This window comes from Lynx rufus, unplaced genomic scaffold, assembly GCF_022079265.1.
Source record: "Lynx rufus isolate CCGP_SWC_20201006 ecotype Redwood Valley unplaced genomic scaffold, mLynRuf1.p SCAF_23, whole genome shotgun sequence".
In the NCBI taxonomy this organism is placed as follows: Eukaryota; Metazoa; Chordata; class Mammalia; order Carnivora; family Felidae; genus Lynx; species Lynx rufus.
Genome location: NW_025814838.1, coordinates 18,625,001 through 18,643,017, shown reverse-complemented (window position 1 = coordinate 18,643,017; position 18,017 = coordinate 18,625,001). Strand labels below are relative to the sequence as shown.

Below are 18,017 nucleotides of genomic sequence, written 5' to 3'. Positions count from 1 at the left end.
TAATTAACTATTCAGCAGATACTTACCAAGTGCCTACTGTGCACCATGCACATTGTATGGTATGGGCACACAGTAGGCACTCTAATGGAGCTTCAAAGAATATCTTGAAAATTATTATTCTAAGCCAAACATCCAGCATCTGCTATAGGGCTTTGGTTTTGGTTCTCGGGGTATCTTTGAAGAAGACGTTCTATACTTTTGCAGGAAATTAGCTATGACCCGTCTATGTACAACTTCTCAAAGTTACATTGAGAAGTGGTTTGAGGAGACTCTGTGCTACTTTGTATATAGGAAAGATATGGTAATATCCCAGGAGAAAGAAAACTTCTTAAAGCTGGCCAGTGCAAGAATGAAACTTGCACACAGATCCTTGGAACAGTTTCAGGTCAGGTTCCAAAAACACCTCTGACACCAGACCCCAGGACTATGCATATGTGCCTCACTGACTAGAAACCAACCGTGGTTTCTGGTTTTAATTTCTAAATGTCTAATCCTGAGACTGTATTCTCTGTTGTTGAGAATGTTTCTCATTTAATAGAAACACTAGGAACTAAAGTCATCATCACCCATCATCAGAATAGTTCCCGGAATTCTCTCTAGCTTTTTGTTTCTGTGTTTGTTTCTGGTGTAAATTCTTGTTCAAATTCCTAGCCACGTTTAAAGTGCAACCTGTAACATTAAAAAAAAGGGGAGGGGGCTTCTGAATTGAATGTATATATAGGCAAACCTTAAATCAGGGGTTCTTAAATTTTTCAGGTAGAGGGGAGTGGAATGTCACAGATGCCTTTAATAATCCAGTTAAAAATGTGTTTTCCCTAGGAAAATGTTGGTGTACACCTCCATATATCCATGCACATACACAATTGTATACAAATACCAGAGAGTTTATGGACCCATCTGATACCTCTTCAAAAACAGCTAGATTTAAACGCATTAAAATTTTAATTTATTTTCCAGTTGGAAGGGGCACTAAGCTAGAGCAGTTTTAAATAACCTCTCCTTCAGGAATGCATTTGTGGTGGCGATTTATTACATTACACAAACAGATTGGATAGTTTGGGCATCCTATACTTTCTTTCCTTTTTTTTTTTTTTTTTTTTAAGTAAACTAATTTGTTATAGTGCAATCATTCCCTGCTTGCATTCAACCAAATATTTAACTACTGTTATTACCTTTCTAAGAAAATGAGATGTGCATTTGCAATGCTCTTGCAAAAGCATATTGCAGGCCCAAAGTGATTGACAAGGAATACAATTACCTTTGCATGGCTAGACAGACTGCCTTTGCATTAAAATTGGACCACACGGGTTCATTGCATGATAGCAACCCCCTTCTCTTGCAACGGGGCCGTGGCTAATTTATCTATAGCTGCATACTAGATCAACTGCGGCTCTCCTTTCCCTACATGTCTTATATTTTAAGTGCACCTGTTCCATGGGGCTTGAAAAAGTGTTTGGACACATTCCTGGAAACCAGCATGAGAATGTGTAAGAGCTTTCCTTTAGCTGCCTCCTGTTTAGAATAGGGGTGAGGAGGCTGACCCTCGGTGCCATCGCAAATGTAAAGAAAAAGAACACAGGGAGGGCAGTGTTGCATGGAGCAATGAGCCTGTTAGTCCTTGGGCAGCAGCAGCAGCAGCAGCAGCAGCAGCAATCACCTGGTACTTGTTGGAAATTGGAATTCTTAGACCCCCATCCAAATCTATTGAGTCAGAACCTCTGGGCTGGGCATGGGGCCCAGCCATCTGTGTTTGAACAAGGCCTCAGGTGACCCTGCACTTGTGCTGAAGTTGGACCACGGTCTGCCCCAGTAGCTAAAAGCGGGCTGCAAAGCCAGAGCTCCCTGGACTAGAATCCCGGCTCAGTCAACACCTACCCTCTCCAGCGTAGCTTCCTTTATATCTGAGGGTGAGAATAGTATTCTCCAATTCGCAGGGGTAGTATGAGGGTTAAATGGGATACTGAGCCCAGGATGCTTAGACCAGGCACTGACCGGTGGCAGTCCTACTCTAAATGTGAGGACTAGGGTTGTTTATGCCTGTGCTGTCACCGGTAGTAGCTTAGGGGGGAAAACGGCATTTTGGTGAAACTGGGAGCCCATGAATTGGCTTCCTTTCATACCGCCGAAGACAGCCATAACGGTTCCTTGTATTTAGAGGGATCATGAAAATAGATCATTCACCCTTCCGTCATTCCCTCCAAAACATGCATGTGTGGCAGTCAGTGAAATGGAGGCCTCCCTGTGCGGTGTGGTTTATAACAGCAGCGAGAATTCCTGATGCCGTTTCTCAGTGAAGCCCCACCCCGTCTGCCAGGCCTCTGAACTCTGCAGTCTGTTCCCTTTGCTTGGCCTGCCCTCCCTACCTCTTTACCTGGCTAAGGCTTTGTGATCTCTGAGGTGTTTGCTCAGATCCCCTCACCCCTGTTGCCCAGCCCCACTCCTTCTGTCACACTTTCAGAGCACCACTGTTCCCTCTCAGCACGTACCAGCGCTGCAACTTTACATGTCTGTGCGTTTATGCACATGGCTTTGTGACCCCCCGGCCTCCTCCCTGGAAGCCCCCCAGGGGCAGCTGTAGTGATGGACACACTCTCGCCTGTTTGTGCCTTAGCATGGCCGTTGGAGCAGAGAAAGCATGTCAGTAGCAGAGAAACGGTATTCCTCATGTGGTTTGTTTGAGCTTGTCGAAATGAAGATGCCAGATCCCATTTTGTCTCTGGTTCTCTGTCTCAGAAATGCGGGATGGCAGAGTCCCAAAGTAATTTTCCATGCCCCTGGTGGAGGGCACGCACGGCACTGAGTATACCCCATTTAACAAAGGCAAACATCAGCGGCCTGTTCTTCCCTCACTTCCGGGAGTTGGTGCAAACAGACGTGACGCGGAGGCCTGCAACTGGCCGCGAGGCACCAGGACCCAACCTGGTGAAAGAAGGGGCCGCTCTCGCAGCCGGGGCCTAGGCTCAGTCATTCCGGGTCCACACCGGGTGTGCATGGGAACACCACCGAAGTGTAGGGCGGGCTCGTCTCTCCGTTATCCACAGGGGAGCAGGCACAGACTGGGTCCCCCTCTACAAATATGTAGACAGAGGCGTTACTCCCCATATTTCAGTAGACATTCACATGTGGTTAAAATATTAATATTTTGTTGACACTCAGATGTCTCTCTGTGCTGTGATGTCAAGCCCATTGATCATCACTTTGCTCACAGCACCTCACTGAATCCTCCCTCGAGGGGAGCCCTTACCAGCCTCTTTCCCCATTTTACAGACCAGTATGCGAAGCTCCGATAGTTTGAGTGGGGAGTCCAAGGGCTCACCGCCGCTGATTGAGGAGGCTGTGACCCGATGCCCGTGTGGTTCCCATCTAACTTGGCTCTTGAATGGTTATCTGCCTTTGGAGGAGGCTACTGGGAAGAAAGGCATTCCCAGCACAAACAATAGCACGTGCAGAGATAAAAGGGCCTAGAAGAATGGGGTGGGAGCAGTAGCTGTTTTTCTGTGGCTACATGGTTCCCCTCTGAGGTTCGGGGCCCAGACTCAGTATTTGTTACTCTCCTCCGTATCCTCAGATCTGTTTCAAATCCTGTTGACAGAGGCTGGCCCTGCCTTCTGACCCCCAACAGACGCTCTCTTTTCATGTTGGAAATGCTGGAAGCCTAGCTCAGGGTGCTGCATACCTCAGTGTCTTGGGTTAGGGTTTACGTGGCCTGATAGGTGCTCTCATGCGTGCGGCCCCCTCGGATCAAAACGAAACAAGCCGAATGCGATTCCTACCAACCTCCTTAGAGTGTGAAGTCCCTGTCATGTCTTTAAGGATCATGGTACTTGGGGTCTAGCCAGTCAAGTCTGAAAAGCTCTGAGAAGCACTCTCCAGTGCTCTCCAGCACACCAGTGTCACAGCCGTGTGTGCGCGTGTGTGTGTGTGTTTTAAGTGCCTCCCTTTGGCTTGATATGCTCGGCTTACATGTGGGTCCGCTGCTTCTCCTGAAACCTGCTGGAACCCTTTGGTAATCAAAGTTGTGTTTCCGTTAGAATCCTCCATTCGACGTTGGGGCTCGCTGGTCCTTTGCCAGAATCATAAATCATCTCTGAACTCCACGGGGAGATCTCAGGGAAGGTTATTAATAACAGCCACCGTCCTGTGGAAAACACGCATTTGGAAACACACGCTTCTGTAGTCCATGTGTCCTGTGATCCTCCCAAAAGCCTGTGAGGTGTGCAGGCTACACGCGATCCTCATTAAACCCACTGTAATGCTTAGGAATTGTAACTCAGTTTCCCATGATCACATGCTGTAGGCTTCTCTTCCTGGCTGTCGCGCTCGAGGTATACCAAGAAACTTCTGGAGAAATCCAGGATATTTTCTCCCTCCTGTGAAGTCCCTTGTCTCTGGAATGACTGTATGGATGGGGATAACAGAGCCACTGTGAGGCCAGGCTTATTCAGTCATAAGGCCGGGCCTGCTTAGTCTGGATATAATTTATGTAAATGTGCATACAGGAGCGTGTATGTGCATACGTGTCTAGGTAAGAGCACACGTACATCCCCAGTTATGCAAACACACACTACTAAACACGTTATCCACTATATACATCCACCTGTGCTCACAAACACACATACACACATGGGCGTGGTGTACACATACACACACACGTGCATTGACATGTGCACAGTATCACACACACGCATTGACACACATGCATGTGCATAGAGCACATACATATATACAAACATGCATAGTCGTGCATGCACACATACACACGTAGTCTCACACACATAAAATCCGAGATATTTTCCTACATTTACCATGAAAGAGTGGCACATGGAATTACCAAATATAATACTAGAGAGTGAAAGAGCACAGAGGAACATTTCTGGAATCATTTGGGTTGTCTGGCTCTCCTCACATCCTTCAGGCACAACCCATACTGGTAATACAACAGTGTGTGTTTTTCTTTCTTTTTCCTTGGGGAAGCTGTGTGGTGTGATTAAATGCAAACTCTGACCCTCCTATCTGTCCAGGCCACTTATAATAACCCAAAATTCTTCTTGCATTTCTTCACCTCCTCCTGAAAGAGTGGGAAGTCTGGTACCCAGCATGCCACCACGTCCCAATTCCGGGCCAATGCCGAACCCCAGCCTAATTTTCTCAGGCTGATGGACAGCTGTTGTCTCCAACCTCCTTAACCAGTGTGAAAACACTCCTCGGTTCCTGTGTTTTGGATCTTGTGACCAGACTAACTTCGCCAGTGCAGGGGTTGGTGTGTCTGCATGGGGAAATGCACTAATATGGATGTTTTTCTTTGTGTGTGCACCCTTGCAGTGTTGTTTACCAGGATGGATTTTATGGTGCAGACATTTATGTAAGTATTCATTAATGTGCATGCCATCCCTGTTTCCTCCCGGAGTCATTCTGTTTACAAGTTTGCTGCAAGTTTCCTCTTCCTGGTCTGTAGGCAAGCATCGGGCGGCTTATCCGCAGGGCAGAACCCCTCCAGCTCATGACAGCCATCACGGCTGATGAATGGGTAGAATTACCTCCTTGGTTCACTTCAGAATATGTGCAAACACTCCCCTAAAAGTGATGGCATTTCTCTCATGTGAGACTAAAGACTCCCCACCCCCAAAAGAATTCTCTGTAAAGTTTTCAGTATGGTCTGTGTGTTTGCAGTATAATATTTACCATAGCAGCTGTCATTACCAGCTGTAGAGGGTTAAAAGATATTTTCATGGCTAATTTTTTTGATGGTCTCTGTTTTTAATATTTATTTATTTATTTGGAGGTGGAGGGGGGGAGAGAGAGAGAGAGAGAGAGAGAGAAAGGGCAGAGAGAGGAGAGAGAGAATCCCATGCTGTCAGCCTGTCAGTGTGGAGCCCCATGTGGGGCTTGATCATGAGCCATGACATCATGACCTGAGCCGAAACCGAGAATCAGACACTTAACCGACTGAGCCACCCAGGCGCCCCGATTTTTTTGATGTTTTCTTATGAATACACTTAATTGTTCACAGTAATAGCTCTAGAAAAAATCCTCTGCTCCCTCTGGATGATTTTAGCAAGAAACATCTCTAAGAAAATGTATGCCGACTTGACCACTAAACCCTTATTTTCTTCCTTATTCCTCCCATTTCCCCAAAGCCATTACCTGACTCAGAATTGTCTTAAATTTAGAATTGTTTATTAAATGGTACCACTTTATTAAGCTTTTCACTTTTAGAAAAGAGTGGGATGTTTCTCATTATGGGGACCATAGTTAAACTTACCTAAATGGATCTGAAGGTAGTTATTCTTCACATTATGATATTAGCTGCAATGTTAGGAAAATAACTTGGAAAAAACACAATTTAAAATACATGGGCAGGATTGGGGGTGGATTTTTAAAATCATATACTGTTTTTTTAATTACAAGTGACCTCAAGTAAGTTCACTGGAATCATATTTGTTGGCTTATAGACTAGATAACAAAGACAAATAAAAGCATACTTCTGACCAAATTGATATCATTTACTAGAAAATGGGAAAGACACTAGTTATTTAATTTTCTTCCTTTTGAATTTCAAATAATTACGATTTTGAGACATAGTATTAATCTCCATCAATGATGCATGGAGTTGAGTTCTGCTATCATTGTATCAAGTACATTTATTATAATCTGTGGGTTAGTTTTTTTCATAATAAAATGAACAAACAACATATACCCAATGAACAACCAATTTCTTTTTTTAATGTAGCTTAATCCATGCCTTCAAATATCCTCTATAAAAAAAAATTTAAATTCATACCATTATACATAGAGAAGCAGCTTGGAGCCCACTCACATCCTTAGAAACCCAACAAACCCAACATCAGTCTTCATCCTTCCCCAGTGTAGCCTCTGGATAGAGCATACCTAAGTTTAGGCTTTTTTTTTTTTTGTTTTTTGTTTTTAATTTGGGAAATGGGGAGAAGAGAAGGGATGGAAATAACAAAAAATATAATCCACCAAAAAAAAAAAAAAGAAAAGAAAAGAAAAAAGAAATACAATATCCCCATCAACACCCACCAGTGGGGGAAAAGAACGTGTTAGTAAGCCTAACTGACAACAACAGTATCGTATTGGCTGTCATTTATTGAGTGTCCGCCTCGCCGTGCCTCAGTTTCCTCATTTGCAAAATGACAGCAGTTTATTGAATTATTAATTTGTTCTGTCCTATGGATATTTCCAATGGGTGTCTTTCCCTTGTCTCCCAGATGTATGAAAGGCAGGAAGGAGGAGCCACCTGAAGGCAGGGCATGTAGGTTCCCAGACACTGGGAAAGAATGTGCTAGTAAGAGTAGCAGGCAGACGTGTCTCTCTCTGTTGGCACTGGAGACTACGGATGAGAATCCATGAGAACAAGGTAAAAGGAGGGACCAGAGACAATCAGAAGGGAGCAAATGTGGCAGCTGCCAGACTAAGGCAGCAAGATATAGTCTGTTCAGGGAGGAAATCTACAAAAAAGTCCCTTTGTGCTTTGAGTGCCTTTAGAGGCTTTGTTTCCCACGAATTCATCATATCTGGGCAAAGCCTGCCGGGCCTAGTGCTGCAGCCCCCGCAGGTGGCTGGGTGCCCCCACGTGAAGGGATTATGTGAGGGGACACTGTTTCTTCAACACATCGCTTCCTTGTGTGAGTATTTAGAAAACTCTTTGTCTAGCCAAAAAAAAAAAAAAAATTATCTCCTTTTCCCACTGTTCATATTATATAACAATACGAGTTTCCAAAGGGTAGTTCCAAATAGGCAATCAGGGGACAGAAAAACTTACTGAAATAGGAACTCCGAGCCTTGTTTTACCCAGCACGTGTTTCTGTCCTCTTTCCAAGAGGGTAGCTCAGATCTTGCAGACCTTCCTGAGTATTCTGCTCTGTGTAAGATGGCAAGTTCAGACTATTGCTGCCAGGTGGTGCATGTGCGTAGGCACAGTGACAAACTAGACCACCTGTTGCAGCAAAACAATGGCTCGTTGATGGCCTTACATGGATTAAGGAAACCAAGGAATAAGAATATTTCCTGCACTCTTAAAGTCTACGGAGCAGGATTCATTTTGGCTAGAAGTATATGACAGTCTCGAATGTGCTTTTTCAAGCTGCCACCCCTGCCTTCCTTGAGGTAACAGTATGCCCTGATGGCTAGAAATGTTCCCAGTGCTCCATTTCTTAAAGAAATTATGATTAACACGGTTCATAGAAAAGCATGCGAGGTTCTCTTGTAGGTAAAGGAAGCTTCTGGCTTGCTCCTTCAATCTCATTCAAACAGTGCACAATAAATAGGGTTGGGGCAATCCTGGGAGGTCCTGGGGACGTGTGTTAGATACGTGGGTCGCCTCTAATAGGTTTAAACATTCTGTTTCTTCTTAATTTTGCTGGGTGGAGTCATAAGCTTCTAGCTTAAGTTACTTCTAAGGACGGTGCAGGCAGGGCCACCCACCAGTTCCTACCCATTGCTGTCCACCCTGACACTTTGGCAGTAGCCCAGCAGCTATCATAACACAGCCAGCAGACCACAGTCTTTTCTCTGCACCTGCTTTCTCCTCCCCTTCCCTCTGTTGTGCTCTTTCTATCCCTCCCACCTGATGGGGGAGCCCTTGGACTTTTCTCAGTCCCACCGGAGCACAGAGGATAGAAAACACCTGAAGGACCCCTACAATGGGCAAGCCATTGCCTCCAGTCTAGAATGAGCCACTCCTGCTTCAGCTTTTCAAAGAGGATTGGGGAGAGAAGGAGCAGTGGTCACAAATGCCCTAAAATGGCAGGAACAGTTCGATTTGTTGTGGGGTGCTGTGAGCCAGAAGCTAAGGCCATAGCCTGGGAAGCTCATTTGGGCTGAGGGCACAGGAACAGCATCCTATTGAGGGCCCCAGCCCTGCAGTAGAAGCATGGACTCTGGCCACGGGGCACATGCTCATGCCCAGTGTGGAAGGCCACTCGTCAGAGAGGATGTAGCCGGTTTTCAGGTCAGGAAGGATGGCATAAAAGGTCATTACCTGGGTCCCTTCCACCCAAGGACATGCCACACACACACACACACACACACACACAGACTTTTATTTCAAAAGATAGGAATTTAGCTTACATAACTAGCATATCAAATCTCTAAGTTCACTATTATCGCTTAGCACTGCACACTGATTTTTTTTTCATGAAAAAGTGAGTCAGGTTAAAGAAAACAAATAAGTAAGTTAGTAGAAGTGACCCATGGGATCTTGACAACCTATTGGAAAGTTGACACAGAAGGGCCAAGTCCCCTGGACCTACAAAGTGATCCATCCTGTTTAGGGGCAAAGCTGTGGATCTCACAAGACCAGAATTGGCCACGGGGCTGACAGTAAGTGTGGCTCAACTGCATTTAGCCAGACATGTGCCTCACTGGCTCAGGGAGCTATCCGAGGGTATGGCATTTAATCAAACGATAACTATTGAAAATGTTAGTAAGGATGTTTATAATAGAGCTGTTTAAGAAGAATGTACTAACTCAGTGGAAAGTAGGGCGAGACTGAGGAGAAATGGGAAAAAGGGAAGAGAAGACAAGTTGGGAGGGCAGAGAGAAAAAGAGAGAAACACTGATATATGATAGAAATCTTAACCACGCTCCCTTTTTATAAGAAAGCCCTAAGCTTTGCAGCAGTCCATGTGGCCATGAGGCTGCCTAGCAGATACGTCTCGAGATGCCACTGCACGCTTACGTTATTCTTAAATTCTGTTACAAGTTCCTAGCTGAAACCATGGCTGAAGACAATTATTTCTGAAATGATGTCATTCTGCCATCCATGGATCTTAAAGAGGTGTCTTAATTTCCCTGATGTAAACACAGAGAGCTGGAATGCAGAGCTTACCCAAATAAAGCCCTAGTCTTTATTCCTGGGACCCTGCTTGCTGTGGAAGCCAGCTGCAGAGTCTGGTGGGCATGATGAGGCAGGTCCGTCACCCTGGGGGCAACCACCCACCAAGAAGTTAAGCATTTGCTACAGGAGACAAGAAGGATGCTCAGCCCCTCCTGCCTTTACCTCCTCTCCTCAGCCCTGGAAGGGAGGAATCACAATACCCATTACCTCCACTTTTGTTTTTAGAGGAGGAAACTTCCCCCCACCCCCGCCCCCAAAAAGCGATGAAATGATTTGTCCAGAAACATTCATTCACACTGAAGTCTGAGCCCACGTGATTGGGCTTCCCAGCTCTAGGCTCTTCCATAGAGCGTTGACATGCATAGGTCCACAGGCCTAGATTGACTGAAGAGGAAACTTAAGGAAAGGTTAAGATATATACACACACATACCTTTATGAGGCAGGTCCCTAAATCTCTTACAATATTCTGTCACCTCAGTGTCTTCCCTGGAACTGGACAATTTCACTTTTTTATTTTATTTGAGAGGGAGACTGCAAGCAGGGGAGGTATGGAGGGAAAGGGAGAGAGAATCTCAAGCACACTCTGTGCCCAGCACAGAGCCTGATGTAGGGTCGATCTCATGCCCCTGGGATAATGACCCGAGCCTAAAATCAAGAGTTGGACACCCAACCGACTGAGCCACCCAAGCATCCCCCAGAATTTCACTTTAAATTGGAACCACTCACAAGAAAGATTAGGTTCACCCACAAAAAACTCTCACATCCAAAAATCACATCCCACTCTGTCAAAGGGGTTTTATATGTATATAAAATATATATATATAATATAAATATATGTGTATATATATATAATATATATATATAATCAGCTTGTCTAGACACATTCACACACATTGTTTTGTTGGTCATGTAGATTTAAAGTAGCTTTGGTAGCTTCAGTGTGATTCATTAATTCACAAAATTCAGTTGTGCTCTCTGCTATTTGATATTGATTTTAAAAAAAGGATTGATACAGTTAGGGTTGCTCTGTACTGTCATCTTAACTGTCTCGATCACTAGGCATCAAAGCTAAATCCTCAGGTATTCCAGAAAATTCTAATCGTGAGATAACAAGAGAAATTTGAAATAGTTCATTTGAACTGTTGCAATATGCTTACAAAGGTAAGAAGCCATGAAAGTATCCTTTTCTCTTCTTTAAAAATAAACACAGGTTATAACCCAGATATAATCAGTATGGTTCGATCCCCACCTCCACCTTCTCGATACCTTGGGTTACAGAGATTTGCAAACTAAAACCTGCTTCTTCTTTGGGTTTGATGGGTCAATCTCAGATCTTAGGGAAGTAAGAGAAGCAAACTTGTAAATGAATTGCTCTGGAATTTCTGTCTGACTTATGCATTTTCTTTTATTTATTTCATTTTTGCATTGAAAACATTACATTTCTGTTTCCTTATAGAGTAGTGTACCAAGAGCCTGTGTATGGCAATAAATTGCTGCAGGTATGAAATCCCGACTGGTGGAAAAACTCATCACTATGATTGTGGGTTTGCTGTGAAATCCTACTAACAAGACAATTCTGGGGAGGGGAGATGTTCTCTAACATAGAAGGAGGAAAGACTTAACTGAATTTTCCAGTTTCGATGTGAATGCTTCCAGCATAGAGATGCATATCCTAAGATTTCCCTTGTTTGCTAGATCATGAGTGTATCCAAGTGGAGGTCTGACTTGGCTATAAATTTCCGGGCTTAAAATGTATCTACACTCAATTAATATAAGTTCAGTGAAAAGAATTGCAATGTTTCATTGTCATCAGTTGTCTGGATAATTTTGTAGTAGGTTCCTGGAGTCAACCAGAATGGTTAAGAGAAAAATTCATCCAGCATTGAGGGTCTGTACAGCTAACATAACTTCCCCTGGTTTCATTGTAGCTTCTTATAAATTTATTTCACACCTATTGCTATAGCTTTCAACCCTATTACTCACTGCTGAAGCAACCCCCAAATGAACCAATTTGTAGGAAGAAAAAAGAGCCAACACATCCATTGGAGTGTAGCTGGCCGAGTCTCCCAATATGGTCTATAACCAACATTAAAACTGTCAAATAAAATGAAAGAAGAATGTAAAGCTAAGGATGATCAGTGGGAGTTTTATTACATGGATTTCCCTGTAACATACAATTCTCATTTTTTTGTTGTTCTGTATTAAGTCCATTAAGAAAGTGCATTCTTTTTTTTTTTTTAACCATGAGAATTCATCAGGTTTTAATGAGAAATCTGTATGAAAAAGGGGTACTTGGATCTAGGAGAGAACAAAATAATTTAAATTCCCAAGATCAACTTTTATTTTTACAATTTGAGAAAACTGACTTTCATTGCCACACTTCAAAAACTGCTGAATGTATGATGCAGATAAATTAGGGAGTGATTATTGAAGTGTTTCATTTTGCAAATGTTTTTATAAATGTAGTTTCAGTAAATCACATATTGAGATATCTATGTGTATACTGGTATATTTGTGGTTAGCACAAAGTGAGATCCTTGGGTATTCTCAGAAGCTAGGGTGTTTCTGTCTGGGATCAAGCCCACTGCTACTTTATATGGTGAAACTGAAGGGAAACACACACACACACGAGACAACCCTTTCTACCCTATGTCCCCTGCAGTACACAAACATTTTGCCTCTCTTCCTAAGTCATTCACCATTAGGACATTAGAACATCTTTGTCCAAAAGTATGCTTTAAGGTCAAAAATGTGATTTCCTTTGTTGAATGACTCAGATGCACTGAGGGTCTACAGTGCTCAGCAGTATTGTTTTAGGAAGTTCCACAAATGGAATAGCCAGTTTCCTCTTGTTTAACTTGGCACTTCCCAGACCTATTTGGGAAAGTTCCTTTTCCTACCCCAGCTAGTATCCCACGAAGCACAGTTTTGAAAATGTTTTGTTGGAGCACCATCGGAGGTCCTTAATCAGTAATGTGCCCAACCTCCAGAGGACGTCTGCTAGCAAAAGAAATGTTTCAGACAACAGCAGTCAGGGTCTTTGTGGCCACGTCTGGTGGTAGCAGCAGAGGTGTGGGGGTGGAGGGTGGAGTGCGGATTCATAATGGCCATTTAAGATTTATATTTTATATAAGGTCTCATTTATAGCTTGTTTAGGAGGATGTTTTACAAGTAGGGAGTACAGAACTATGTTGTGCTTATCATTTGGTTTGGTGGTGGGAAAAATCTCACTGTCACGGATGCATTTTTGTCCTAAAGTCGGGAAGACTGGCTTCAACATGAACATCCTTTGGTGCCAGCAAATGGAAATGAGCGCTCCTTTTTCAGACGTTAGCACAGAACCTTGGAGGAGCTCTGGCTATGCTCAGCGAGCTGCAAAATATGGAGCAATAAAATTGATTAGAGTCACCTGTTAGCAAGGCAAATTAAAGCAATTTGTATTTTTTGATCATTTTACAGTGTATGCACACATACACTGAGTTAATACACAACTCTGTTATTCCCCTAATACGGATTTTGTACAGAAGAAAAATAGCAAAGGAAAACAATGCAATAGAGAGATGTGGTGGGATCAAGCCACTTAATCCTTTTCCTTTTTCCACTTAGTACCTATGTGATGGATTTCATAGACCTGGACTGTCCAGCACTGAAGCCACCAGCCCCATGTGGCCCTTTCCACGTAAATTCAAATGAACTCAAACACAGTACAAATTCAGTTTGCTCCACTAGCCACGTTTCTGGTGTTCGATAGTCACCAAGGACCAGGGACTACTGTCCTGGACGGCACAGATGTAGAGCATTGCCATCATCACCAACAGGCCTACTGGTCAGGAAGGAGACCACGGCTTAAGGTCAGAGTCTCCACTGACTCCACAGACTTCAACACACTGTGACCTTGACTTTTAAATAGGGAATGCTAGTAAGCAGCTTCCTGAATGACAAAGACACATGTCAAGGTATTGACCATTTGTACCTGTCTTGCATAAAAACACACACTTATTCTCCTTACATGGGCAAGTCATGTGAAAACAGGGGGGTGGATGGTCCTTCCCAAAGCTTCATAGACAAGCACATTGGTTGTGCACAAGGATCCCAATGGCACACACATCCATTTTATGTGCATACAGTGAATACCGACTGGCCGTCAATGATGCTCATTTTCATCATCTGCTATTTCCACTGCAGCTGTTGTCTCCACTTCTCAAACTTGCTGCCCACTTTCACCAGTGGAAACGATCACAGAAGTTGGGAACACATACAGAGTGCAAACCCAGAGGGTTTCTTGCAAGGGGCTGTTGCTAGAAATCTTTGCTGGGACCAAATTCACAGTCACAAATCATGACTGATTTACATGGCCCTCGATGCAGATACCTTTGCAGTGGCTTTTGCTTTTTATTCTGGGAGAAAACACACACACACACACACACACACCCACCCACCCACCCACCACTTTGTCTCCATCAAACCTTTCAGCTGGTGGTAGTTAGCGCCTCCTAGCAATCAGAGAGCTATCTTCAGCCCCTCTCTACCTCATTGTTTAATACACACACCTGCACACCTGTGTCTTTCCGGACACATCATGAAAGCCAAGGAGATGGACAAGCAGATAAAAAGAACAACTGTAGAAATCTGGTGACCTAATTTCCCCTCAGCCCATCATTCTCTGTCTTGAGCTTGGTGCTGGTGTGACAACTGCTTTGGTTTTACAACTCCTCAGTACATCTAATGAGTTTCCCTGTTTCCTAATTAGAGAACGTGGTGTTTGGAACACCAGGTGGTGTCTGGATAAGACCTGGTATTTTTTTTGTAGCTTCCATGTTATTGTTCAAGGGAGACTTCTTTTCTTTTCTTTTTTGTAATACTGGCTCCAAATGATTGGTGACTCTGTCAGGATGTCTTGGATGTGTGTGCCTTCTCCAGGGCTGATCCAAAGAACAAGTTTCTCTAAGTACAGACTAGATTTTTGAATTGCTACATTAGAGGTGGCAGATATATCCTGAAAGTTAGCTGTTGCTAGAAGAGGGTAGAAATAAATTATTGAGACCACTTTGTCTACATTCTGAAAGATGTTTTTTGTAGCATTGATCTCCTTGTCCTACAACTCAGCTGTCTCCTATACGTGGAGCTAAATGTAACAGACCCCCCACTCCCGATTTTGTTGTTAGGTCCCCTCTGACACATGAGTGACTTTGCTGTTCACTGTCCTCTAACACACCAGTCTGTTCAGAGCTGCCACTTTATGGAGAGGGTGAGAACTGTTTTCCCAGAGGATTATGGGACTGTGAATTCTAATTAGAACCCTAGTGGTCCCAATGTTACCGGTCGAGACTGGATCCTGTTTGTTAATTGTGCTGAGATCATTCGACAGTGGCTGATGTATTGCTGTGGTCTGCTAAGCAAGCTCAGTTATTTTCACAGTTTGATAATCAATGCTCCACTGAACACAATTCCTTTCGAATATGACCATTTGCTTGTCCTCTGCTTAATTGAACAATTGCATTTGCTGGTACATGCAACTAAATGTTAATTATTTTTTTCAGGTTTTTTTCTTAATGATTTTATTTACAAATTGGAAAGCTTTATCATATTTTCCACACCAAACAAATTCCCTATCTGAACCAGTGTTATATCTTTAGCAGAAAAGACAGAATTTTTAAGAAGTGTTCACCATTCCATTTTTTAAAATAATTATGCAACACTTAGAAAGCTACACACAGTCTTCTTTAATTGCCTCAGTGGTTCAACAACTACATATGCAAGAGATTACTAGTAAACTTTCAATCAAAGCATTATTTTTTTTTTAAATACAAATGCAACACAGGAGGGCATTAGCTCAGCCTACATTGGATTTTCAAGGAAGTAATCAAGGAGTGTTTGAATGAAGCCTAAGTTAGTAGCTAATAAGTAAAGGGAAAGCATAATCATTTTTGAAACTCTGGAAAGTTCAGCAAAGTATAAAGAGTGTTTAAAGAATCCCCCGTAATCCTCCCCACCCCAGGACGATCACCATTAACTATGTAGGTACATCTCTTTAGAAGGGTATGTGGGTTCTTCCTCTGGGATATGCTCACAATCGCTAACCTTTAACATCCAGCTGGGGTTGGTATCCAAGCCCCTGTCTCTCCAGTGTGTTTTGTTCTTCGCTCTGGTACTAAGCTTTCATTAACCTCCACGTTAGACTGGTGGATGTGGGTAACTGCTGTTCTGGTGTGGTCTCCCAGTTGGGCGCCCCTGTGTTGGGCTCCTGTGCATTCCTAAGTCCGATTTCTCCTTGCGTTTTAGGGTGGTTACGCTGCATACCGCTACGCCCAGCCTACCCCTGCCACTGCCGCTGCCTACAGTGACAGGTAAGAGTCTCCCTTCTTCTGCTTGACAACTACCTGGAAATGAACTTAGCTGGCGGGAGACGAGATTCTCGTCTGGTTTTGGTGCAAATGCATGACTTCTGGGGAGGCAGCGCCCAAAAAGTCAGGTCCCACCGTGAAGGGAAACGGCGCCATGTAGAGGGACGATGAACACTCAAGCCTAGACCATCCTAAACTCTTGCCCTCTCTGCTTGAAACACAGAATTGCTATGTCTGGTCCGAGTAGAGTTGCTTTCCAGATCTCTCCATTCCTGTAACAGCACACCTTGCATGCACACACATACAGTCCCTGTACAGTCTTTCCACAGTCTTCTGCGTAACAAGCAGCCATGGTTTCATCTAACTCGTAGGAAGAACCCCAAGAAGACGATCCTACAGGTTTCCCTCAATTTCGAGCACCTGGTGCCCCCCCCTTTTTTTACAATGGTTTACACCCAGTAAAGCATTCCCTCCACTGCATGTTTTAAATCTAGAACAAAGGAATGGGGGAGATGTATCTGGCATTCCTAAGATGATTCACTCTTTTTGGCAGTCCCAGTGTCCGATCCTACTAAGATAAGCCAACATTTATTCGTAACGTGCACCACATGTTAAGACTGGCAGTGGAAGGGACCGAGTGGGTTTAAGAAATGCAGAAGTCAGAATGGATGGTGGGAGTGGGGGTGGGGGGGTGGAGGGGAGCTTGATGACCCATTACCCAGGCTTAACAGATAACTGGGTTTCTGAAATGGCAAGCCACAGCTATTCCTGTGTAGGTGCCTTGAAAAAAAAAAAAACAAAGCGTGCGTTTCCATATTGAATGCAACTCGTTGGCTCTGTTTTCTGAGGACATAAACGTGAATGTTCAGAAGCTCTGCATGCACAAATGTGATCGAGGGTGCTTATTTTTGGTAATGACTCTTTTAATTTAAAAATATGTCTCATGAATAAAACAGTAATGGTAACAATTTGCATGTGTGGCTGAGGCATGCTGGGTCAGACAGGTAAGCAGGCAATGTACTTGACCCCTGAATGGGAACTGTCGGCAGCCTCTGGTTCTCCTTCCTCCCTGGCCTGTTGTGACTTAGTTCCTCTCTTGGTTTGCTGTGGTGTGCTTTTTCTGCGGCCCCATTCCATTTCTCACGAGATGTGTTGTGAGCTCGATGTAGCTGCAGATTTCTTCCAAGGTAGAAGAAGGCAAAATCAACTCCTGAACCCCAAAAGCTGCACTTTGAAATCCCCATGCCTACACTTGCAATAAATGGCTCTTTGGCAAGAAAGGAGGGAGATCGCTATCTGGTTGTGTGCAGGTTTCATTACTACTTTCTTATAAACAGCCATAACGAGTTCCCAAGGCCGGAGGGAGCCTCTAAAGAAATCCACACAACATCAAGATACAGTTCTAAATGCATAAATTATCCAGTTACCCAGTAATCTTTCACTAAGATGCAAAATACGTTTTACGTACGTTACTATCTTCAATCCACTTTGACACCGGATTAGGAAACTAGAGAGGGTCAATAAAGCTAATAAAATGATGTTAATCTTGAAATCCTCGAACTCATTCTACAAATGAAAAGTCTTAATGCTATTAAATTCTGCACACTGAAGATTCACAAAGTATCAATTGTGATGTGGTTCATGTCCAACCCTTAATTATTTTTATGAAAATATCTCTAGATGCTAAATTCTCAAACACCCACTTTGTATATAATTATAATCATAGTAACTTTAGTCTGCTGTATAATTATAAGAATCTTACACGGATTTATTTCTTTGGATTTTTATCTTGCTTCTCAGTATAAGTGCATCT

General features: G+C 43.5%; 1 protein-coding gene across 4 annotated transcripts in view; it reads left to right on the top strand.

Annotated features, from left to right (window-relative positions):
- RBFOX1 (RNA binding fox-1 homolog 1) overlaps window positions 1–18,017 on the top strand; it is a 348,785-nt gene that overhangs the window by 297,941 nt on the left and 32,827 nt on the right. For 2 of the 4 annotated variants that reach the window (XM_047087515.1, XM_047087514.1), the window contains exons 10-11: window positions 11,317–11,359; window positions 16,143–16,207. In XM_047087515.1, coding sequence (XP_046943471.1) covers window positions 11,317–11,359; window positions 16,143–16,207 — 108 coding nt within the window. Of the gene's footprint in view, window positions 1–5,322; window positions 5,363–11,316; window positions 11,360–16,142; window positions 16,208–18,017 lie in introns of all 4 variants that reach the window. The other 2 variants (XM_047087516.1, XM_047087517.1) reach the window with 1 other exon arrangement.